At 47.1% G+C, this 24,620-nt stretch overlaps 4 protein-coding genes and 1 long non-coding RNA gene across 6 annotated transcripts; 3 read left to right on the top strand and 2 right to left on the bottom strand.

The window, feature by feature from the left end:
- The first annotated feature begins 396 nt into the window (after nt 1–396).
- On the top strand, nt 397–1,416 carry LOC6735886. 2 transcript variants are annotated; one of them, XM_016168811.3, is made up of 2 exons: nt 397–1,266; nt 1,331–1,416. In XM_016168811.3, the coding sequence occupies exons 1-2, from the start codon at nt 684–686 to the stop codon at nt 1,360–1,362; spliced, it is 615 nt and encodes a 204-aa protein (XP_016029242.1). In that variant the 5' UTR covers nt 397–683; the 3' UTR covers nt 1,363–1,416. The 2 variants fall into 2 exon arrangements, with proteins under 2 accessions (XP_016029242.1, XP_002082796.1); XM_002082760.4 differs by having other exon boundaries at nt 411–1,416.
- Nucleotides 1,417–3,695: 2,279 nt separating this feature from the next.
- On the top strand, nt 3,696–4,773 carry LOC27208207 (cell death-inducing p53-target protein 1). The gene has a single exon (XM_016183819.3). The coding sequence runs from the start codon at nt 4,274–4,276 to the stop codon at nt 4,616–4,618; it is 345 nt and encodes a 114-aa protein (XP_016029243.1). The 5' UTR covers nt 3,696–4,273; the 3' UTR covers nt 4,619–4,773.
- Nucleotides 4,774–12,066: 7,293 nt separating this feature from the next.
- Nucleotides 12,067–13,019, bottom strand: LOC6735887. Its single transcript, XM_002082761.4, has 2 exons — nt 12,345–13,019; nt 12,067–12,268 (listed from the first exon to the last, which is right to left on the bottom strand). Exons 1-2 carry the CDS (start codon nt 12,963–12,965, stop codon nt 12,170–12,172), a joined length of 720 nt encoding a protein of 239 aa, XP_002082797.1. The 5' UTR covers nt 12,966–13,019; the 3' UTR covers nt 12,067–12,169.
- A 47-nt stretch (nt 13,020–13,066) lies between these two features.
- On the top strand, nt 13,067–20,805 carry LOC6735888. Its single transcript, XR_005543709.2, has 2 exons — nt 13,067–16,384; nt 16,532–20,805. It is a non-coding gene; the product is annotated as an uncharacterized LOC6735888 (long non-coding RNA).
- LOC6735889 (ras-related protein RABF2a) lies at nt 20,608–24,438 on the bottom strand. Its single transcript, XM_016181302.3, has 4 exons — nt 24,421–24,438; nt 24,044–24,281; nt 22,833–22,966; nt 20,608–21,736 (listed from the first exon to the last, which is right to left on the bottom strand). Exons 2-4 carry the CDS (start codon nt 24,084–24,086, stop codon nt 21,128–21,130), a joined length of 786 nt encoding a protein of 261 aa, XP_016029244.1. The 5' UTR covers nt 24,087–24,281; nt 24,421–24,438; the 3' UTR covers nt 20,608–21,127.
- Between the last annotated feature and the right edge of the window lie 182 nt (nt 24,439–24,620).

Here is a 24,620-nt window from a genome sequence, read left to right on the forward strand (position 1 = left end):
GCTGCGATGGCAAAAACTGCGAACTTGTTAGTCGCTTGCCGAGGGGAATATATCGGATATGAAATGTCCTTTAGGTCGCGGATTGATAAAGTTTGCGCACAGCCAACAAGTGATTATCTCGGGAATTGATGTTCAATGAGCTGCAATGTAGTAATTTTAAAATATTACATCTAGTTATAAATCAAAATGGGTTTTAAGATCAACTCAACGCTGGTTTGCTGTTGCTGCATCTAAGCTCTTACCTCCAATTAACTTTCCCTAACTTTTATTATTTATAAGCCCCATTCAGGTAGCCATCCAGTTAGCCTGAACAATTTTCCTAGTTTTCGTTTTGCTTCGTTGACTGAGTGCACCTAATGCAGGCATTTAAGTCCATCAGGCATACTAAGTGACTTCCAGCATCGCCATTCCGCGAATACCAATTTAAATTCAAATGCGGACTGCGACTTGGAGCTGCAATGACATCGGATGTCCAGTGATTTGCATTCGGTGATGGCAACGGCAATGGCAATGGCGATGGCTATGGCGACGATATAATCGACTTGGCCGGATAGTTTTCGATACCGCAGGAGGCCAGGGAATCCACAACAGCTGACAACTCAAAGCAAACAAATATATGGACGGGCGAGGCTTTGATTGACATTTCAATTAAATAACAGCCCAACTCGCTGTCGCTGGCGGGGATGTTCCGGGTGCAGAAAGTTTTGCTCGCCGAGTACGAGGAGATCTACGAGCCGGTGCTGGTGGAGAATCCCTTCACCCTGGTGGACATCAGGGGCGTGGGACTGCGCCAGTACCATATAGGCCTTACCTGCAACCGCCTGATCTTCGGCTGCGACAACTTCGCCAAGTACGGCGATGAGCCGGGCTTCCTGAGCCACGGACTGGATCCGGAGATCGAGAGCTTCGAGCTGGTCAGCATGCTGCCGCTGCAGCTCATCCGGTTCCACTTCTTCCGCAAGGCAACGCGCTGCCTCATGATGCTGAACATTGTCCAGCCGCTGGGCAAACCCCTGGCCGTTCAGGAGCAACCGATGATTTTCGAGTTCGGCGGCTTTCTCTTCAAGCAGCACTTCTGGCACACGTGGCGCGAGCGGGTGGCCACCATCCGGGTGATGCAGCCGCTCTACGGTCATATAACCGGCGCCTCGCCCTTCTCCAGCACCGACGTCCAGCTGGACGAGGAGACCATAGCTGTCCAGGTGCATCCTGCGCCCAGATCCCCCTCCGTCTACAGTGCCTGCCATGCGGGAGCAGGCGATTTCGGTTAGCCATTCTCGAGCGGATCTTGAGCCACTTTCCATTTTCTAATAACAGATTGCGCCTCTAGGTTCGATTTGCCTGCTAGGCATTTCCATTTAGTCAGCTGCCTATTTATTTATTTATATTAAAAGCAGGACGCTCTTCCCACCTTAAGAACAGCTATTTTTGGTTAGTTAGAAATAGCTTTCGATGCCCGGAGCGAAAAGCCGAGCCTACGAGAAAAGGTCCTTGAACACACTTAAGGGCTCAAAAGACGGCTTGTTTTGTTAAGACGATTAAACTCTGTTAATAACCTGAAACCTTATAAACTGTATTCCATTTCTATACGCTTCTTGCTTGTTAATCAATAAGAATATTGTAATTAAATAAATATGCAAATAAAGGAATTACATATGTACATTAAAAGTAACATCTACTTGCCATACAAAGGACACCCATCTTTACATGACGATAGGGTATTTCCAGCTTCGATGCTTCCACCGATTCCCACCGACTTTCGTTATTGTTTGACTCCATCTTGGCTTGGGTGGTTAATGCAATCAGCAGGATGGCCACAACAGGCGACCAAGGCTCTGGTTTTGGCGGCTTGTTCGCCTGGTTGTTTATTTGGGAATGGGCTGGAATCGTCCAAGAACCGGCCTGAGGCGGGGGTGATGACGACGGAAAAATGTTGTATTGATGTGCTCCGGCTTTTGGGCTATTTTTTGCTCGCCAGGCCACAAGTTAACCAAGAGCCAACAAAGTTTTCAATTTGCCGACAAACTTAAGCCGCAACCACAGCATTTGTCGACGCTGGCGGATGGCGGGGGGCGAAGAAGGATGGCGGCAGGGCACTGGAGGTCCTGCGTCCAGGACATGTCTGTCTCCGGGTGAGCGTGCAGCTGACACCAAAAATCAATTGCAATGAAATGCTGGGCGAATAAAACAACAGGCCGACGGATTGGCAAACAAAAAAAAACAACAAGTCGTCATTGGCCCTATTTGGTTTGGGGCATTTAATGGTCAAAGTTTTTCAACTTGTCTGTAATTTATTTGATTTGCTCTGGCTTTCGCTTGTGGTCGGTCCAGGGGCGAATAGCTTTTGATAAATTACAATTTATTTAATGAAATGTGCCGAGTCCCGGGCGGCGCATTAATCATACGCCATGTGGTGCGGCCAACAAACACAGAAATACCGAGAGCGAATAAGCAGAATTTTAAATTTCGCCACATTCTCGCTACTTTAAGCCCTTTTACCCCTAAGCTCCGCCGCAAAATCGGTTCGCATGGCGACGGCAATACGAAAAGTTAATTAAAAGCCCTGCAACACGGTCGGCAGTCAATAAAAAACATTACAAACCCATGAACGCTGAACATTCCCGCGCAGTTCTACGTTTTTATTAATTCTTAATACACCTGCTGACGCTGGCAATTAAGGCGGATCTGTTCAGTTTCATTTAATTAGCCATAAAGGCGTTTAAAAGGGGCGAAAGGAGCTGCTCTCCGGCGACAGGACTCAGTTATGTCGGCCAATGTGGAAGACCTAGACATTCAAAATTGGAATAGCTGCCGAAAATGTGCCTGCATTCTAGGCATTTCGGCTTTGTTGCTCATTTTTCGCTATTTATGTATATGTATGTACAAGTATTTATATACAGCTTCTTATTGGCTTGGCGGCAGTTCAAAGCATCCGAGCAGCCACATCAAAGCATCGTGAGTAATTGCTTCCGAAAAATTTGAATTTTGGCTGCCAGCATGTGCAACTGGCCTTAGGAAAAATTTCATTTCAGACACTCGCCTCTGAAATTCATTGACAGCATCGATAAGTTCATGCCACACATTTTCCCATCTCCCCGGGTCCCCACTGCGTATACGCAATGCTCTGCTCCCAGTCGCCGTCCGTTTGCGCGTCTCTCTCTGTGTGTGTGTGTGTGCGAGTGTATTGGAGTTGGCCATATTTCATTAGCACAACACACGGCACATTTGACATTCCGTCGGTGCTTTAAGCGCAGCGTTTAAGGCGACATTAAAGCTCGGCCCGCATGCAGCTTAAGTTGACAGTGATGGATGAGTCTCGCATTTATTGAATTCCAACGCATGACTGTGCGTCTTGTGGCACATATGCAAATTCGTGGGCTTAATAGCTAAATGCTGATTGGTATATATTTGCACAAATCGAATTTATCGCTCGGGGGCACTTTAAAGAGCAGTTGAGATTCAGCAAGTCGCCTTTGATTGAATACATTTCGGCTCGTTTTTGGCTTGGCTTTAATTAAATTAGGAATTTAGTTTAAATGGGTTCTGGAATGAGTGAAAAATACGTAGTGCTGTATTACTCTGTTCCATTTAAGGCATTTCCACATAACTTCATGGTCACTAAGAGATTAGTCATGCACGTTTTTTTTCACGAACCAGAACTGTTTTAAAAATGCGATAATAGCTAACATTCAAAATATTAAGTACCACGGGAATATATTAGAAATATTCGCGTTATCAGTAATTTTTCCCCTCCCTCTCTTTCACCAATGCTTATCTATAAAATGTAATCCGTCCAAGGCCTCGACTTCACAGAATTATTAAATTACTCGCGCTCTGCGAAGTCGCTTATCAAATGTTGAACAGAGAGCTCAGCAATGCAAGTGCATTAATCAGTTTACTCCAATCCCTCGGCTCAAGTGGTTGACTTTCTCAATTCAGGTCTTAGTTAAAAAAAAAAAAAGTGTTTTAAAGTGAAATTCATTTGAAATGAATAGTTTAAAGTGCTATTAATATGTAAAAGAAATATAGGAGTTTAAGTATGTCAAAAAAACAAACTAAACTATTTAAATAAATAATTTTCTTAAATTTATACAATAATTATTCGCGGTGTACAATTTCTTAGAAGTATTCTTAGTCGCTTATCGGGAACTCAGCAAAGCAAATGCAGAGAATTCTTAGTTTCCAGAACTCACATTAAGTGAAGCTTTAGACTTGAAACAAGTTGAGGCAAAGTGAGCCTGTAGAAGAGTACAAAGACTTATAAATAAATAGGATGAGTTCTTTCGCCCAGGTTCCCAGCACACCTCCTCCTTCGTATGAGGAGGCAATGGGCTGGGAACCACGGAGATCACACAGCACCACGCGGCTACTCCCGGAGAATACCTCATCACTTATGATCTGTCCACTGTGCCACGACGAGATCGAGACGACCACAAAGATCCGGCGCCGAAGGATCGCCTATGTGGCCTCGGGCATAGTGCTAATCACCACCTGCGGCATGGGATGCTGGATGATCCCCTGCATCCTTGACTGCTTTAACGAGATCCATCACTCGTGTCCCGTCTGCAAGGCGACCCTGGCAATCGTTCCTCAGCAGGATCAGAGCTGGCCAACCTAATTGAGTCACTTAAAGTGCACGAACTGAGCTTAAAGCTGTATTATTTAATACTTAAAACTAAGTGGATGCCACAAGCTGAAAAAAGATAGTAGCTCTAAGCTAGCTCTAAGTTAATACAGAGTTGTACTGAATAAACCTAAAATCACTACGTTAAAGTCACTAAGACTGGCAGATTGAAAACGCTTTTTCGCTTTCCCCTCGCCTCAACTAATTGAATTTGATTTTGACCGGCGGCAGGTTGAAGTTTTCAACGAACCAAAACGTGCCGGGCATCGCAAAGTTTCCGCGCACATGCCTCCTGACCACAGGAAAGGGTGACCCATAGCCGAAAGGATTTAAGCCCAGACTGGCGGGGGATGCCCCGCTGGATTCAAGTTTACCCGGCGGCTTCTTTCATGTGGTGGCATCCGCTGGATGCGTGGCAACAAACAGCAGTGTGGCGGCAGGAAATTATTAAGCAAACATTTTGTCGCATGCCTCAAAAATCGCGGCATTCTCTGGCCTAGATGGTTGTATTTGCTTTTGTGTCGAGTGTTAAAGCGGCTGCCACGCAGTAAGTAAAAGCTGTTAATGCTTCTGATAGACAGATGACAGCGAATCCTTTCTCTTCTCACACACACATGCACAGGTGGCCCCAAGCCAACGCCAGATTTATTGCATACTTTGCAGGGCGTGCATTAGCGTGGCATCTCGTCGCGTCACGAATCCTCCCTTTCCCACCCCTTCCACTGGAGGAGCGGCTAGAAAGTAGGGATCGCAGGGTGAAACTGGGAAACTGGGAACTGGGACTTGAAGAGAATGCAAGAAGCGAGGAAAAGTCAAGCCAGAACGTGACTTGGCGTTGGCAACAGTGCCCCTGATGATGATGGAACTCCTCATGTTGGCCACACATCAAGCCAAATGGCTGTCATTAAAATAGAAGTCTGCGAAATCCCTCTGACATCAATTCACTTTAAACCCGATGTCATGTAGATAAGTAGTTTGTCTATTTTTTAGTCCCACGAATTGACTTGAGTAAACTTATTTTAATGAAGCAATTGCTTTAAAGCGATTTGATGACTTCCAGTTTGTGGTTCACTTTGGTATCTGAGCAATGCAACCTCAGACTATTGCAGAAACAATTAAACTATTGCTGACGAAAGGCAACAATTTCCATCACAAGCCCACTGACATTTACCATTCTCGTATGCGATGCGATGTCGAAATCAAATCCAAGTTCACTCCAGGGGAAACGAGTCTAAGCGCCTACAATGAACCGAAAATTGGCCAAGTTGAAAATGCAATCGCATGCAAATCTCGGGTGCAGGCCAGCCACACCTGGCCAAGGGACTCGGCCCAGGGACTCCTTCCACGCCACTCACTTCCTCCGACCTGTGGCAACATAAGCAAACACTGTGCAAATGGTCGGCAGTTAAGAGGCTATTAAAATGCAAAACTTTAGACGCAAGCCCATCTGGCTGCAAGTCTTTGGCCGCTTTCCGGCCCACTGACTCACTAAGGGGATCACGCCGGGCCACCAGGAGCACTCCTGTGCCAGATAAACTGCAAACAAATAGAGAGGGTCCTCGTCGATTTCCAGAATTGCATTGCATTTGCCCTCACTTCACATATCACAGGATGTGTTTCAGCTGCCATCGCCTGTTAAACGCCTACCAATCTGGGAAGCTAGGAAGCTGGGAAGCTGGGAATCTGGCTTCCTCCTCCTGCACATCCAATCCTCGATGGCAAACATCTGGTTTGCTTGTGAGTGGGAGTGTGGGTTGACCTCCGGATGTGAAATCGTAAATGTTAATGGCTGCAACGGATTCAATGGCCCAGGTTTTGCCTTGACTTTCGGTTATCCAAAGGGTTTCGATAGAATGGTGATACCAGGCACTGAAACAATTAATTTTTTTGAATAAATACCCAATTGATTTAACTGAAACAACATATCAAGCAGTCGAATCCTTTTTAGGCTACCTTTTGGATAGAATTGATCCTAGTGGAGGAGGTATTGGTGTTCAATCCTTTCTCTCTGTGCAGGCAAAGGAAATGTTCGTTAATGCTCGCCTGGGAAATTGGGATTTGGGGACTGTGGAGCCGGCTGCGCTTCTGGGATTTGAAAGTGGAGCATCCGATGGATAGCACTGCCTCCAGATAGCACTGCCTCCCAGCCACATTAGGCATTTGTTGGGCCTCCAGACAACTGCAGCGATTGCCCCACAGCCACTCGTCCCCCGGAGGCAGATAATCAAAATGGAATTAGGATTTATGCCCCGACGATTGCAGTTTATTTGTCTTTCCGAGGAGCACACGTCTGCCGGAGATTTAATCGAGATTTACAAGACATCCACTTGGGTGTGCGAAACACACTCGAACATATTCGTCATATTTCACGGCAGTCCGGCACTCCGGCATTCCGTCCGTTGACACAATTGTTGGCATCACGTACTGCCAGGCTAGATAAATCTTTTGGCCCAGTGCTCGCAGCACTCGACGCCATTGTCGCCACCTTTTGGCCAAGTCCCCCGGCCCTTCCGGCCAACCCCTTTCCTTTTTGGCCAGCACGTGCGCGCTGTTAACCTCAAAAATGCGCTGCTAAAACATTTTTTAACGCTTGCTGGCTCTCCGACACTTCGAGCGCTCGTCAACCCAATCCTCCCACTCCCGCTCCAACTACCACTCCCACAGTCGCGGCCAGGAAAGAGCCAGACCAGACGGTCAGCTAGGTTGAATCCACAAAACATGACCGCAAGGACGCAGCCAGGCCACAACATCTAATCGAGCTGATGGCCAAGGACCGAGGCGGGCCAAGCTTGACCGGAGCGCGGACAATCCTTTCAGGATCTGCCATACGTGCGTCCCCTACGTGAGTCGGATGACAAAGTGTTCGGAGCATATGCCCTCGAACAGGGTGCTTCCTTCTGACATTAGAATGGTTAATAGTGAGTACAGGGCATACCTTTGGCTACCCCACATAGATACTGAGTTGGTCACCCTGTCACTTTCCAAACGAACTACTACCACTAAACGCGTGCGGTTTGGTGACGAAAGGCTCGCGTTCGCCGGCTCAGCCCCAAACACACTTGCCTTCAAATTAATGACCAACAATGGGAAATGGCCGTGGGTCAGCAGACGGAACGCGACGCGTGCCAAAGTCACGTAGCCAGAAGGACACACAAACGTGGCCCAAAGGGGGGACTTTTGGAGCTGCCCCATTGGCATGCTGCGGATTTTTAACGTTTGCATGCAAAGTGCAAAAAACTCTGCGACTCGGATTCTTTAAGGATTTAAGGCGGAACAGGAGAAGAGAGAGAGAGGAAGGCGAATCGACACACAAAGCGCCAGTTATCTCGAAAACATTTATTTACTTGGCCAACCCCGCCGTCTCCTTTAGCCCGGTTTTTGTCCTGGCCTGTAGGTTAAAATATTTGCGCTGGTTAGAAAGCAACGCCCGCATGGCCACTTTAGAGGCCACAAGGATTCCGGATTACCAGGGGGAACACCCTGCTCCTCCTCCCTCTCCGCCGGCCGGGGCGAAAGTAGTTGGTAGCCGAGATAAGAGCCAACAGAAAAAATAATAATATTCCTGCTGGCTGCTGGAGTTGGCCAAACTTGAGCTCCGGCTAAAACTATTCCAGTGCCCCGATGTGTGGCAAGTGTGCGTGCAACTGATAATTAGAGCATTGGCCAAAGATGGCCATTCCATTATGATTTCGAAAGTTCGCCGAGGACTTATAGTCTCCTCACATTTCCCACCATTGTCTCCCACTTTCCATGGCTCTTTTGCGGAAAAGCGGAAAATGCATTGGCCGGCTGCCAGTTGGAGCCGTTTCACTTGTAAAACATTTATGGAATTAAACTGGGCTATTATTTCACGGCATGCGAAAGAAGAAATGGAATTTCGCCGTTGGATATTTCTGCGTAAGGGGCTTTAAATTAATTTACATTCATCAAAATAAAAAAATACCACTTTGGTTGAATCATAGTCAAGTGTTGAGAGTATCGCACCAGCACTTTGGTTTTCAAGAGGTAAACCCCATTCTTTTCCGCTGGCTCATTAAATAATTCACGTTTGCCCGCGACTGCCATGTCCTTCGTCCTTCCGCTCGTTCGCAACTCGAATGGAGGCTATTAATTTATACATTATTGGCCGCCGCAAATTTCACTTAAACACGCTCGTTAAGAGTGTGAAGCCGATCGAATTGCCACTGCGAAATCTTGCAGTGCATCGAATTATTCATCTGGGGAATTTGTGGCCGCGATATGCACTCCGGCTGGCCAATCGAGCGCCGCAGATAAGCTGCTTCTGGGCGGGATTGGGTTGGTTGGGCTCTGGCCAAGATGGCCGGGGTCCAAGTAATGAGATTTGCTAGCTGATACTGATACTCCGCATTTATTTATGGCCACTGGCCCGTGCGGTTTCACTTTCCCAATTCGAGGCGGATTCGTCGGAGGGAGCAGCACCGATAGCACGGGCCATAAATCCGAAGTGTTATGAGAGCACTGAGTGGGAAGAATTTTATCAACGAAACACATTATTTTAGCGCACTCCAGAACAGCTCGAATTCCCAATAGTACGAGACAAAGGGCGGCGAAAGTAATGTCCTTCGAGCAAGGAGAAAACGAGCAGCTCCCGCGGACCAAAAGGACTTCTATCTTCTTCGGAATATTGCCAGCTTGCAAAGCGAGTTCGATTTAATGTAATAATTAAATGTGTATGTGAACCAAATAAAGTGTTGCCCACAAACTATGCGAAATGGTCCTGCTACCACCACCAATCCCTCCCCTCCTTTTCACCAAACTCGATTTGTGGCCGAGTCCTTGGAAGGCTAAGGACCCACCATATTGCACACTGCACTTGGCAATCGAGCTGTCGGTGGAAATCAATCGACTCAAATCGCATTTGGCGCCTAGCTGCGGCGAGGTTCGTTACTATAATAAAATTTGAGAACAAATCAAGGAAACAATTGGTAACGATTCTCCCTCAATTGCGCAATAGCAAAGTTGCTAGCAATTGTTTAGGCCGGATTTGCTGATTTAATGAGTATGTATGTATATATTTGAAATTTCCAAACACGGAATTGATTTATAAATCAAGCAGCTTAATATTTCATATTATTATTTGCATAATTCGAGCATAATTATAATAGCTGTTATAATTCGCGATTAAAAAAGAGTGTATTAATCTATTTATGTGCATTATTTGCGAGTTTAATACTTTTGCAGTGCTAATATTGGTTCGCCACAAAGGGCATTTTCACTAATTAATTTTCCCTTTTCTGGGCATTTTTTGTTTCGCTCTTTGCGGATGTATAATTCATTAAAAGTGATGCAATAATTGGATTCCCTCCGATGGCTTAATTACACTGGTTTGATTTAAAGCGATTGCCGAGTCTATCGCCAATACATCCGCCAGATGCATCTTATTGCCCCCACACACATACTCATAAAAGCCGGAATGCATCATTATTAGTGTCGAGTGTAAATACACCCACCATTTGCCATTTGCATACGATTCGACCTTTTGACTGGTGTTGATGGATCGTTTGCACACATCACAGATACACGGGCGTTGTTTGGAAACCAAATCACGATTCGGGCCACGACAGCGTTAATTAATTATTTCATTTCAACAGGCAAATTGCTGGAGCTTTGTTTTTCCTACTCACTTTTTGTTTTTTTTTTCTTTTTTTTGGTTTTCCCGCTTTAATCTACTGCATGCGCCCAGAGGAAATGGAAAAAAGAAAAGAGCGGCTGACAGCGTAATGAATTCAATGACACGTAGTGCCCGCGTTCTCGATTTTCGCAGGCGAAGACGAGAGCGCAAATTGTTTGCGCACGTAAGTATGCAACGATTTATTTCGCCCTGTTCGCTGCCACAAGTAAGAAAGGACGCGGACAGGCGGGCTCAGGAATCTTCCCATTTTGACCATGGCCATGACAGTGAAAGCCGCCTGCGATCGATGCGGAGGTTCGACTAGTTGGATACCTCTTGAATGGGTGACTCTAGGTTGCCCATCTAGAAGTTATTATCGCATATAAGGCAAAGTGCAAAACAGACCAGTCAAGGATCAACTTTCTCTGGCATCATATTGCCCTAAGCCACCCAAAGTCCCCGCACTGCTCCCAGGACCTCGACACTAAACAGCCCGACCGCAGTGGGTGGAATGGGAAATCGGGAGTGTGTAGAAAGAAAAACAAGTGGCGCTTGGTCCTGTCAGCATATCCTTGTTCCGCTGCCGAGTAATTCATTAACATTTAACTTGATTGACACACAAGCCGGGCGACGGTCCACGTTTCAGGTTGGAGCTGCCAGATTCGAGGACTCGAGTGGGTTTTTTGCTCCTGTGCGAGGCACGTACTTTGTTCGGGGGCGGTGGGCGTGGCACGCTCACGATTTGTTTATACAGTTATAATGCATAATGGCATCGGATTTGGCCTGCACAGGAGGCACGCCCACACACAAACGCCCGACAGTGAGGTTGTTACTTTGTTAATTTAATAAAAGCCAGGACGACAACAGGTGCTGTTCGAGTAGCCCCAAACCCAAACCCAAACCCGAATCCAAATCCGAATCCGTATCCTGCTCCGAAATGAAGTCACGTCGCAGGCATAAATCAATTGCCATGAGCAGGCATTTGTGCCGCCCAAATTGCACGCCTGCATAGGTAGAGTCCTCGCCGCAGGACTAAGGAGCTGGGCGACTCCCCGCCAGCTGGCAGCTCGCAAATTGAGCGCGAGCCATGAAAGTGTAACGAGTCTTAATTCGTTTGCCAAGTGCCGCCGAGCGGCCCACAAATCCCGATAACCATCCGATAAGCCACTCCCGTCGATGCCTGAAATACGTTCGCCTAAAACACGGAAGACTGATGGCAAATCAAATACCCAGCTGGGACAGCCAAGTGGCGCAGGAGGGTTGTCCTTAATGGGAGAGCACTCGCAATCCATGGGAGGCCTCCACTACAAAACGGTTACTAGCAATACAATTGGCTTTAAGGTGTAAGTTGTGTGCCAAAGAAATTCCGTGTAAAATCTGACAATTTAAAATGAATTATGGCGAACTTTTAGACACTTTGAATTCCGCGACTCAAAGAACTAATTTCAAATATTCAAGAGCTGCCTAATTAATAATGCAAAGTTGCTTCAGGAAAGTTGTAGATAACAGCCTCGATACGCTTGCCAGCTTCAGGTTTTCCGGGAAATGGAAATGAGTTGGCTGCAGGCGGAATGGGTTGAACTGAAAAGAACCACGTGAAATGTCGCGGATCGATTATCTCCAACACGAATCCTTCCTTCCGCGACACTACCACTGCAGTTACCCATGGATGCCAATTACAAGTGGAGCCCGCTGAAGGCGACGTCCTGAAAACTTGTTGATGTCCTGCCGGGCGCGGCGGGTGGTAATTGCACCACCCACTGCCACACAACCTTCCGCACCCAACAAATGGACAGGTGTCAACCGTGAGTTCGCCTCTGCGGAACAGTTTCCTTTCACTTGTTGCTTTATTGGGCTTACATACATACAATGGAGGCACATTGAATACTTCACTCCGGCTGCGAGTGCTCCACTCACCACTGGAAGATGGTCAGCATGGCGCGGAGCAGCTCCGGGATGTCCCAGCCGTTCTTGCGCAGGGTGCGCAGTGGCTTCACCACGTCGCGCTTGTTCTGCAGGATAATTGGGGAAATGACAATGAGAAGCAAGGGAGTCAATACACTGCAACACTGGAGTGGATCTACTCACAATGTTGGCCTTGAGCGTGGCCTGGAATTGCTTGGAGACCACCGCCCTGGTGAAGTTGCCGAAGTTGGTGTGGTTCGCCTGGGACTGTGCCACATAGTTGTGCACCTCCTGCTTTGGCATGATGGCGAGCAGGTCGCCGACGAAGGTGTGGTGCTTCACGGCCTTGCAGTCGCAGTTGCGGTCGGGCTGGCGGACGGGCAGGATGATGCAGTGGAAGATGTCCGCCACGGTCTCGATGTCGGCGGTATCCACGCTCTCCGACTGCAGTTCCTTGAGAACGGTCTTGTAGGCATCCGTATCCGTGAGCTGCTGGGTGGTCCTCTCGAATCCGGGGGTGTTGTAGTACCGCATGGCGCGGCGGAACTTCAGGTCACAGTTGTAGTGCACCTCGATCAGGTTGAGCAGGGCCTCCTGATTGATCATAGCGCGAATGTGCTGGAAGTTGGCGCACAGGGCGGAGTCGTGATCGGTTCTATTCGGATGGTCGTTATCGGTATTATTGTCTGGTGGACACCATTCCGCTGATTCCTCCGAATCCTCAATGTAATGTGGCTGTGCGATCGTGTGGCAGGCGAATATGGCCACGGCCACGGTCAGCAGTATCAACGTCTTCGCGTCCATCGTCTTCTATGTAGCTGGCCGAGATTCAAGTTAACTGTGGCCGGAACCCGCCGTTCATCACCTGCTTTTATGGCCCTCCCATCGGCGGCAGAGTCAATTACATGCATTTCCCCTTTTCTCGGACACCTCGCTTATCGCCTGCCAATTAGCGGAATTCGTCCGAGCCACTTTCCGCTTATCAGTTGGCCAAAACAAGCGGGGTGGGCATAGTTCCCGGAAGGGCATATGTGCAAAAATGGTAAACACTACTCAACATTAGCGCCAAGATAAGAGCGGATCGTGTTCTAAACATCTTCTCACACTTGAAAACAATGACTCACGCAAGGGGGTTGTTCATCCCTTCGTGAATAAACCAGCAGAATGGCATGAATTGTGCCATTTATTAGTTGCCTGGTGTTCTCTTCGTGCACAACATCTAATTGGTTGACATTAGAGCTTATAATTTCCGAAATTCGCTCATAATCTCTGGGCTGTGCGCTTCATTAATTGCGAATTAGAGTTGCTCCCATGCCGCCCACCAAAAAGCCTCATGACTTATGCACCTGATGCTCCTCGTCTGTGTGCATGTGATTATGACTTTGGGGGAGTGAATGTAGAATGTATAGTCCACCCACCCATTAGTTCTGGCAGGCGGGGCAAAACAGGACGGGGGGACTCGTCAAAGTGAGTCCAACGTTTATCCACAGGACCAAGTGCTCAGACCCCAGAGTGCGAATCAAGTTCGGTGGGGGATCAGGAGCAAAAGGACCCAGCTGTCCAGAGGGGGGCAGTGATTGTTTGGCCAGGGGCTCCGCTCCTCAACTTGATTCATGGCCCTCTGTTTGCAGAGCTACTCGCAGGAGATTCGAATTCCATTCGAGCTCGGACCAAGTTTGCAGCACTTTTCCGCACTCAATGGGTTGAATGAAATCTGGAAATTCAGGAAAAAATGGGACAATTCTGCGTAATAATATTAATAATCATGCGCCTCGCTGGGCACATTTATCTTGCCGCAATTGTGATGAGTTTCTGGGCTCCGAAGATATCTCTTCCGCTTTCATGACAAACAAATGTAGCAAATATTTGCCAACCAATGGACCGGAAATAGTTCCATTCAACATTTTCTTTTTGCTTTGTTTTCATGTTTACGCCCTTTTTTTACAATTTTTTGCAATGCTCGAACTGAATTGCAAATTTGGAGACATGGGAAAAATACAAATGGCTGGGAGTTTCGCAACAGAAAATAGTTCCAATTTTCCTGTAGTTAAACTTGCCTCCACTTAAGCTTAATCGGCGATTTCAGTGGATAAAATAGTTGGCAGTGCCGGTACAAAATTCAATTCAATTCGGCAGTCAGCAGCTCAAATGAAGCAAATAAACTGTATGCAGTGTGCAAACTTTTGGCCAAAGGTGAAGTTCAGCTCAGATGGCTTACAAACGACCCCTTTTGGCCGGAAAATGGGATGGCTGCTGCACACACGTTTCATGTGAGCATATGAGCGCTTTTCCTCGACTATCTGCTCGCAATTTAATTGCGGTTTCCTGACCTTGATTGCCGTTTAATTAATGCTGGCGGCCAATAAATTGTCATAACCAAAGCAAACCGCAGATCCACTTTTTAGCCCGATTCCGCAGGCGAGTGACACACGAGAACCGCACGTCAGCAAGACATGGCCACAAAGTTGCTCGCATCTGGCCAACCATTTTCATTACCCCTCGATAATTTGCTCAATTAAAGTCGAACTCGAAGACTTTGCGGCATTTGCGAGAATCGCTTTATTGCTGCACTTAGAAACGCTCCCCAATTTGTGGCGACACTTGCTCCATACTCCACTTCCGTTCATATACATATACAATGCATACATATGCCGACAGACAGACAGCTAATTTAGTTAGCTGATAAAACTAAACTAAACTGAGCCGATCATCTTGGCGAAGGACGAGGGTAGGGGGGTCGGGGGGCTGTGGAGCGAAAGTTGAACAGCTAACTTACTTCGATAAACAGGCTTAATTAGCGACCAAAGCTGAAAGCCAACAAACTGCCAACTGGAGCTGGCACTAGGCGCATTATTTCCCATTTCCCAGGGCCCAGCGCACACACACACACACAGATACACACTCATCCCCTGCCTGCCACGCACACAAACACACTTAAAGCCACTGGCAGCAGGACTAAAAACACAATCAAATATTAGACAGTGGCTGGCACTCGAATTGTGGCACAACTAAACAGTGGAGCAGTGCGATGGAGTTTGTAAAATAAAAACCATAGAAAGCCATTCTAAAAGTAAGTACATTTTAAGCAGTGAAATATATTGCTCATACGCAACGTTGTACGCAATTTCAGTTCTGTATGTAAGCTTTAAAGATGAGATACATTATTAATTCAATTACATTTTCACTTGGCGAGTTCAATTAATAATGTATATAAAAGCCATTTAAAATGAAAACATAATATTTTGTTGTATCTGCAATTCACTTAACCCACTGTAGACTTGCGTTCGTTGAAGGGCTTTGTCGACTGTCCGGCTTAATTATGTGCAAGCAACAATGATATTTATATTATCAGCCAGTCAATGTCAAACGTCAGCACCACCCACTGACCAGCAGATGAAGTCCTTGGTCCTTCGAGCCCGATACCCAACCTCCGGCGAGCACACAGCATTACCATTAAGTCCGAAGGAAGACAAAGACGCCGGCCAAGGTACCAGCATTCGTTTTGGGGCTGAGTCGGGGTCTTTGTGGGCCTGTTAATAGCTCCTCCATGTGCACCGCTCCGATTCGCCATAACCCGAAATTATATCCCCGCACACATGGCTCCCCAGGGGCAGGGCATGAAAGCGAGTTGAAATGCTGGCCGGTCCAGAGTTAAATGCAGATTCATGGCTGCCCAGTCAGCAGACAAATGATGTGAACGCGAACTCGAAATTTCAAGGGGCTCAGGACGCCGGCGAATGTCCCTGGGCGCCCAAAACTTAAAGCCCATCGTTTTAATTCGTTCCGAACCTGTTGCCGGCAATTCCATTTTTATTTTCGTCCTCGATTTTTTACCCGTGTTTTTGTTTTGTCGCAGAGCACTCTCGATTCGCATCGCATCGAATCGGAATCCGAATCGGGGTAAAACAAAAGCTTTGTCCGAGGACAGGACTCCGAGGGCGCAGGACATCCAGATGGGCGAATAGAAGGCACAATGGCCCAACGGCGCAAACACAATCCAAAGTGTTGGCATCGCACAACAGCAGGAAAATGGCTCACTCTCGTGTGACAGTGACGTCTCACAATTCGTATGACAGCACATCGAGTGGCAGGGAAATGATATGAAGGGGCATGTGGACAAAGGATGCCGAAGTTATCTCAATTATGTTCGACATTCAGTCGATACCCTGCCAAAAGGATATGAGTAATAGGATAACCGCAAACGGCGATGATCCGCAGACAAGGTTTGTATTGTATGGAATGTGATTATGATTCAAGTAGATTTGAAATTTGTACATATGTATCTTTAAACTGCTCATATATATCTTGAGTAACTCTTTCGCTTCCGGTTCTATTCTATTGTCATCTATTACGCTTTTCTTCCTTTCTAGCCTGCACATCAAGCTGCCATCCTGCTGTTTTCAGGGTAGCAAGGCGAGAATATGGAAAAACCAAGCCGAGCTGGAGTTTGTCTAGACAAATTGTGTCCTTAAGCCCGCCCAAAGGGGGATCCTCCCCCTTCCAGGGGGGAGCCTACATCTGTGTGCGTGGCGTGGGCTTATCTCGTTAATGGCTGCCATATTTGCTCAGCCTCCGTTTTCGCTGCGGCCCAGCTACCTGAAACTCCAAATTGGCAACATGAGTTGGCAACAACACCATCTGCGTGGGCGAAAAGTAATTTGTAGGCAAATTATGATAAATAGATTCGTGTCTAACCCGCGACCAGGCAACCCAACTCAATTTGGGCTTACACAAAACAGGAACTCCATTTGCTAAATTGTTTCACATTGTTCTCAAGAAAATCCTTGAAATCCTGCAGCGAAATACGCTTCTTCGATTTGGATTTCGGATTTCTTGGCAATTTATGACCCAACAATTGCACTCTTGTGGCACTTATTGAATTAGGTGACATTCAAATGCTTTTTTATGCCCCGACATAAATAACTCTGTGGGAACTTTGCGTTTTTTCGGGGTAATACGTTTAGAGACCCAAGGCATTGGCTGGGCAGCTCAATTAAAATGACACTAAATTGCATTTGGATTGCCATGTCGTGCCTTGGTCTGAGCCACAGCCCACTCCTTGCCAGGTTGCCCTCCTTTTCCCCGGCTGAGATTGCCTTTTTGCGCAGACTGCACTGGAAATAAATCAATGGATATGCCTAAAATAAAAGTCGACACTTCTTGATTGCATATGGGAGTTCGCTTTATTAACTGGCCAATCTTATAAGTTACACATACACTATAGCTACAGAAACCTAAGATTTTCGCTCAGTGTGCCTGAGCTTGAGCTGCAGCATCTGTCTATGCACTCGGGATTTGAGCTCGGGACGTGGACGAGGACACTCCACTCAAGCGACTTGCCCGCAGCGCCGTCATCTTGAGCACTGAAGCCCCGAAGGCCCCGGATCCCCGGTTACCCACCCAGCTGCCCCATCCTTCGGCCTCGTCCTGGCATCCACATCCTGCGTGTCTGTGCATTCGCCGCTGTGGTATTTTCCATGTCGCTGCATTGCTTTCAGCATCTGGCTGGCGACCAACTTTGCAGGCAGCCCGACATCTTGGCATTTAAGGAATCTCCAGGAGCAAATTCGCCTTGTCTGTTGCCTTTAAGGCTGCCTGCAGTCCTGTAGTCCTGCAGTCGTGCGATTGAAATGCCGATTGTATGCTAACTGGATTAATTGTCCATGTGGCAAACACCCCTTCTCCTTCGGCATGTACTTAAAACATAATGCCAAATCGAAACGGAATTTAATTTGCCGCACTTAACGCCGCGCGGAGGGAAAACAAACACATTTCCGCCGAAAAAGCTCTTTGATTTCGAGCGCTGAAAATTGGATTTCGAGCTATCTTGATCCGCATTTGCTAGCAAAATATGCGATAATGCGAATAATGTTGTGGGAAAATCAATTTGTTATGACGCCGCTTGAGTTGAGCGGGCGAATAGAAGGAATGCGCCTACACGCTCTTGGAAATAACATAAACATTTTAAACATGAAAAGAAAGCAAAAGCATTGTATCTAGTTACAAACATTTTAGGCTGGAATAAGTGCTGAATTGTCAAAACGATATGTTATAATTATAAGAATTCTCCCTTTAGAAATTCGGTTAGTTGTCACTTAAATGGCGATTAATTAAAACTTAAAGCGCTAAGAATTTATTACTCGCCACTCGAATTTAATTTGCTTGTTCTGTCTGTTCTGTGTACCAGGACGAGTGCACAAATGCCGCTGCAGGTCAGTGGAAGTTCAGCTGGATCCCTAACAATGCCAACTAGTTGCCACTCACACAGATACTCGCACACATGCACACCAGCACGGCGCCATAAAGTATGCATCAGAAAAGCGTGAACGTACTGAGCCCCGAGCGAGGCGCTTGATAAATATTCAAAATTCGATGGCAACGGATATGCTGGATGGGGGATGTATGGTACGTATGGGAGGATGCAGGATGGGGGATGGAGGAGGGAGGATGAAGGATGCTGGATGGAGAGGCTGGGCTGTGCACTGGGCAGGACGAAGGAACAAAGGGGTGTACGGGCGCACACCTCACACAGTCGCACAAACGTTCTTCGTTTGCATACTTGATTTGCGTGTGAGTGTGTGTGGCAGCAATTTATGTGGCATTGAGAACTTTGGTAGATTTGACATTCTAACGCTCGTCGACAAAATATACGCAAATCTATGTATGCATGGGGGGCTCGTAAATATGCCAGCATGACGTGTAATTCGATTTATATGCATGCTCCATATAAAAATATGACCCCACCGCCCCTCTGTCCACCCTCCAAATCGGCCATCGATGCCTAGTTGCATGTCCATAGGCGGAATTAAAAGCAAATATAAATCTGCATATATGAGGCGGGATCAAATTGTTAGCTATTAGTAAGTCTGCGGCTCAAAAATGGGTATTTGGGGCATACCAAATGGTGCGATTATGGATTTGATCCATTGAAAGGTGTTTGCTTACTTAACAAAGTACAAAAACATAAGTGCCACAAGTGGAAGTGTTCCTTTCTTTAACACCTTAATTAACTTAATTTTTAAATTCATAGTGAAGGAGTCCATTGGTGCTCAATGATATAACTTTAGGCACTCGAGTGAAAGGCGAGTGAAAGTTGAAGAGGGGCAGCAATCAAAGTCAGGGAATGCTAATGGCTAGTGTTGCACATGAAGCTATTAGACGGCATGACAGGCCCATCTCCGACTGAAGTGAGCAATTTGCTCGGACAACAGGCTGCTCGGTTAACCCAACTGCACACAGACCAGGATTGTGTGGCCCCGCCCGCAGGTTGTCTTCGAGATTCGTACATATATATACGTACGTATATATTTGAGTATAAAGCTGCTGCTCTTGTCTCACCTTGATTACATTGATGCATTTCCACATCATTAAGCCGTCTAAACACCATTAGCAGCAGCCCAGATTTTGAGGTGCGTATGTTGTGCGTGTGTGGATGTAAGTCACGGATTTATCTGCCAGGCATCCCTACACACACACACACACGCATCGCTTCCGGCTGAGTGCACCCACACAGATACAGATACGAGCCAGCGCCAACTCATTTGCCACTCCCTAATGGCGAATCAATGGGCTGACTGCGCCACAGCCCACGTCCCAGTGTTCCAGTGTTCCAGGAAGTCCAGCTGCCCACGACTACGACTTCTACTATGGGTATGGCTATATAGGAGCCGCAAACGGAACCATCCGGCTGATGACACTTGAATGAGTTTCGGCGTCTTTTGTCGCCGGCATCTCACGCTAAATTGCACATATTATTTATACATAAGGACTCAACTGACCATAAGTTATGTATATTAGCTAATCGTTAAGGTTGCTTCCGCTGCTTTATGAACTTGCCAGCCAACTGACGACCACATTTACCCATTCGATTTGGCCTTCCGATGGGCCATCAATTCCGGAGTGAGTGAGTTTTGGATTATGGATTCAGTTTTTTGCTTGGGCAGCCCGGTGGCGTGTATTGATTTTATATCAATTAGTCTGTCATACGATTCGAATGTGCGCATTTCGGGATTTTATTTTAGAAAAGCCACTCCTTGCTAAATCTCTTTGTATATTGGATTACATTTCTGTTTGAGCATTCCCAGATCGAGAGTCTAAACAAATCATTTCTTAATTAAACTCCTCCTGGAACAGCTCTCCATGAAGTCAGAGTACTAGCAGCTCCCCAAAATCCAAAACGCACGTTCATCCAAGAGCCCCCAAGTGACGCACAAGGGTTGATAAAAATAGCAGGTCACGCTTCTGGGGGGCAAACTTAATGCGAAGGCATTAGGAGCCGGTGGAGCCAATACAATTGTAACCCTTGGCATTGTTATGGGGGCATTAAATTCCAATTACACGTTAAGATGCCGCGTTAATGGCCAAGTTAATGCACTTGCACTGCCGTTGGCCCGTTGATTCGCCACTGGGGGGGCGTGGCGCTCCCGAAATGACAAAGCAGCCGAAATACATTATTACATTTACATTTATTATAGGCATGCAGTATAAAATGCTTTGTACATGAATTGGTGTTTGTGTTAATGTCTTATGGGTGAGTGTTTCGTGAGTGTTTTGTGAGTGTTTCGTGAGTGCTGCTCCCTGTGTGTTGCGGGTTAATCTTATGATTGGTAAGTCAGATGGGCTTAGAGCGAAACGAGTGTATAAAGTCATAATATGCACGCGGCAATTGCTGTACACAGCTGTCATTAAGAACTAAGATTATGATGAAGCGGTTGTCGCAGCGCCTTGTCAGTGGATCGAGGGGATCCTGGATCTAGCCTAATCAGTGATCTAATACATAGCTTCAAGCCAAGTTCGCTTCTTGCGTTTGCGGCGGCTGCTTTTGGTCTTTGCGTTTTCGGAGTTGGGTTGCTTGATTGCTTAAACGATGCTGGATGGCTCTTGAGCCCATATTCGAACTGCAGTCTGGTTCTGTTAAAATCACATTGGTTCTTTCACAGAGGTGGATCCTGGGGATCTGATAGATCTTAGTAGCAGCACCAGCTGGGCCTCTCCACCTCGCCGAGGGCGATGTGCTCGATGCTCCACGGCGCCGTTTCCAGCCGCCCCACGCCATTGGTCTTCACGTCCTCGCCCTCCACCGCCAGGCCAATGTCCACGTAGGGCAGACGGAACGCTGCATTGCCGGAGCTCCTGGCCAGGGCGGCCACAGTGTGACTGAAGGCAGTGTTGGTGTTGGTGTAGGCCAGCGAATCAGTCGACTGGAAGGAGCGCAGCGACGGGCTCTTGCCCTCGTCCGCCAGGCGAACCAGTCCCTGGGCAGTGGAGATAAACACTTGCTCCAGTCCCTGATCCGTTTCGGTGGAGGTTTCGAAGTAGGTGGCCCCAATGGAGGTGGCGAACACGAAGGCCTCCTCCCGGGAGACCGCTCGCTGCGCCTGCATGTCCATCTTGTTACCCACCAGCGTCAGTATCATCGGGTCCTGGACATTGCGGTGCAGCTCCTGAATCCACGACTTGATCTCCGTGAAGGTCTTGTACTGCGTTAGATCGAAGACCAGAATGGCGGCGTTGGCATTCCTGTAGTACATGGGCGCCATCGCCCGATACCGCTCCTGGCCAGCTGTGTCCCAGATCTACGAGGATGGAGAGAGAGTGAGTGAGCAGTGGTTAGAGTTCGTACGCCACTTGAATTTAATTGAGTCATTGCCCGCTTATTCTGCAATTGCCGTTTTATTGTCGCGTTTTCCCACAGCAATAACAATCATATTGGATGTGGAATCCCTGCTTTAGGTCTTCTCAAGGGGCTCCTCTTTATGCGATTCATAAGCATTTTGGGGCAACGACATGTTCATTGGCGAAACTAAATCGAAGCACACAAAAGCTTGGCAAAGAAACAAAGAGCCCCGCAAGCGAATCTAACAAGCGGAATACGAAAACTATATCCTATTATGTATTCATACTTATTGTGCGCCGGCGACTGCTTCTGCTGGTCAACTGGGGTCAACCGGGGGAAAAACAAATCTGACCTGTTTCTTTCAACATTCGTGTGCATTTGAGCAAGCACTTCTTTCAAGAAAAAGTATTGCTTTGCTTAAACGCTATGCGATTGAATTTAAGAGCTTGAATACTAAGTGCCAATCCTATTTAACTAGAAAGTTTCAAATGTTCTCAATTTAAAGCCTATCCACCCAGCTGCCTGTGCATCTTGTTAGAGAAAAAAAACAGTTTGGCGTTGAGAGTAAACGTATGGCTATTGTAGTGGCCATTGTTATATGGCTGCGCATAAAATCGGGATCACCGAAGAGTAAATACGGCAGCCAGGGCCAAGTGGGTGGTAACCCTTTGGCAATGGGCGAAGCTGCTACTACTGCCGCTCCCGTTTAGCTTATCAATAAACTATAAAAAAAAGGAACGAGCTAACAAAAAAGCGAATAACACAAAGTGCAGCGGACGCACAAATTGCAAACAAAAAAGGACAAATAAAGTGACCAAAACAGTGGGCGGCGGAGACGGCGGACGAGCAGGACCCGCGGCGGAGCCAGTGGCAGAATAAACCCAGATTAGCGTTCCGGCAGCCCAGCCGGCAAATAGGATTAGTGGGCGCGTGGGGCAGTGGCAAATTCCTTTGGCTTTGCCTTTGGCTTCGGCTTTTTTACGAGGCAATTCCATTTGCGTTTGCCCCAAAAGAGTTGGGTGCACTGATACATATTCTGGCTGCTGTATACGCACTTGCAATTTAATTTTGACCTCGTCCAGGATGATGTTGCACGTGAAGAAGGACACGGCTATCGTGGGCACCTCGCCCTCTTTCCGGTGCAGCGTGTTCTTTATGTAGCGGATGACCAAACGTGTTTTGCCCACTCCTGCAAGAGAAGAACACAAGTTATGCAATTAATCGAGGTACAGCATTGTCTCCCTGTTTACCCGTGAGCCCTATTTCGCTCAAACATAATGCCGTGCAGCATATCAGCTTAAAGTCAGTGAACGCGCAATGGCGCACGCATTAATTGACCACTGATTAATCACGCAAAGTGAGCCAAATAAACAAAAACTGGAGACGCACTAGCCCGCAAAAGGTGGTAAACTCTGATAAGGAATCGCCCACCGACCGCGAGATTCTTTGTTTGGCGGTGCCCACTTTTTTGTGGCTCAGAAAAGCCCCTCTGTGACTGATCGGTCGGGGAATCTGCGCGTGGAGCTGCAGTACATGCATGCACTGAATCATCCGGCGATAAAGGGAAGAACGTATACTCCGAGGAAAGTACCGCCTTTTTTTATCAATGCGTCCCTTTGTTTGGCGAAAAAGCAGAGCAAATAGTGCAACCGCTGTGCATATAAGCCCCCTTAGTTGACCTTGGGCCAAACTTAAATACATATACTCATTGCGAATTCGTCAGTCGGTTACACTGCAAAAAAATCTCGTGTAAAAGAGGGTAGACGGTGGAGGCTTCAACCTTGATATGTTTTTGGAGTACACTTATGTATGGGAATCTTTTTATGGAAGATATTTTCATCAGCTGCTACAAATGTAGAAATGAACAATTTGGAGTTTTGGAGTTGTGCACTACTGAAGCCATCTAATTTGGCCCATTAACACAGATTTCTTATCGTAAATCTCCCAAGGGCAGCGTCATCTTGGTGTGAAGACCTTGTCTGTGGTGAAATTCATCGGCTAGTTCAGCCTAATCCCAACCAGACACCCTGTCTTTGCCAGACCTTCTTCTGCATCTACCTAAATCCAGATTGCAGCTCGCAGCCTGCAGATTCCCAATTGGGGCCAGTGGAGTTCAAGGCTACGGCTTATCGGCTCACCCCGGTTATTAATCTTATCACTGGGCAATTGATGGAATTACTGCCATTATGCGGATCATTGAGACTTCTGAATGGAGCCCACCGAACGGCCATTGAAATGGGAAACGGGTGGAAACGTGTGTGCTTACCTCGCGAGCCCAGAACAAGCACTTTGCCCTCGATTCCGCGCATCTCGCCGAGATTAGCGGCTCAATCGCATCGCTTTCCGTGGACTTTAGTGACGTTTTTTTTTTTGTAAAATGGATGAGATGATGTGTTGTTGGCTCAGTGGATGTTGCTGTTGTTGTTGTTGCTTGTAGAGCCAGTGGTTGGGAAGCGCGTAATTGGCCCTTTGGCGGCCTGCTGCGTTTGCTTTCTTGGGCACAACTGAATTTATCGGAGTCGGTGGGGGTTTTCAAAGTGGGCGCAGTGATTAAAAGCGCGCAGTCAGCAGTAAAGATAAAAGATTTAATAAATTTGAAGGCTTGTTGTTATTGTGCGATGTTATGCGCGAACAGCTGATTACCAGGGCTGACACGAGGTGCGATAGTTGCTGCTGGCAGCGATAGCTTGTCTTGTAGGGTAGAATTTTGCATAGAAATAACTTTGTTCCACAAGTAAATAAATTCGTAAAAAATATATTTATGTGTTAGTTTGATTGGTTAGAAAAGGTCCTAATCAGGAATATGACTACCACAATAACCACGACCCTGATCACAGCTTGAC

The sequence above is a fragment of the Drosophila simulans genome, chromosome 2R (genome assembly GCF_016746395.2).
Source record: "Drosophila simulans strain w501 chromosome 2R, Prin_Dsim_3.1, whole genome shotgun sequence".
Taxonomy (NCBI): Eukaryota; Metazoa; Arthropoda; class Insecta; order Diptera; family Drosophilidae; genus Drosophila; species Drosophila simulans.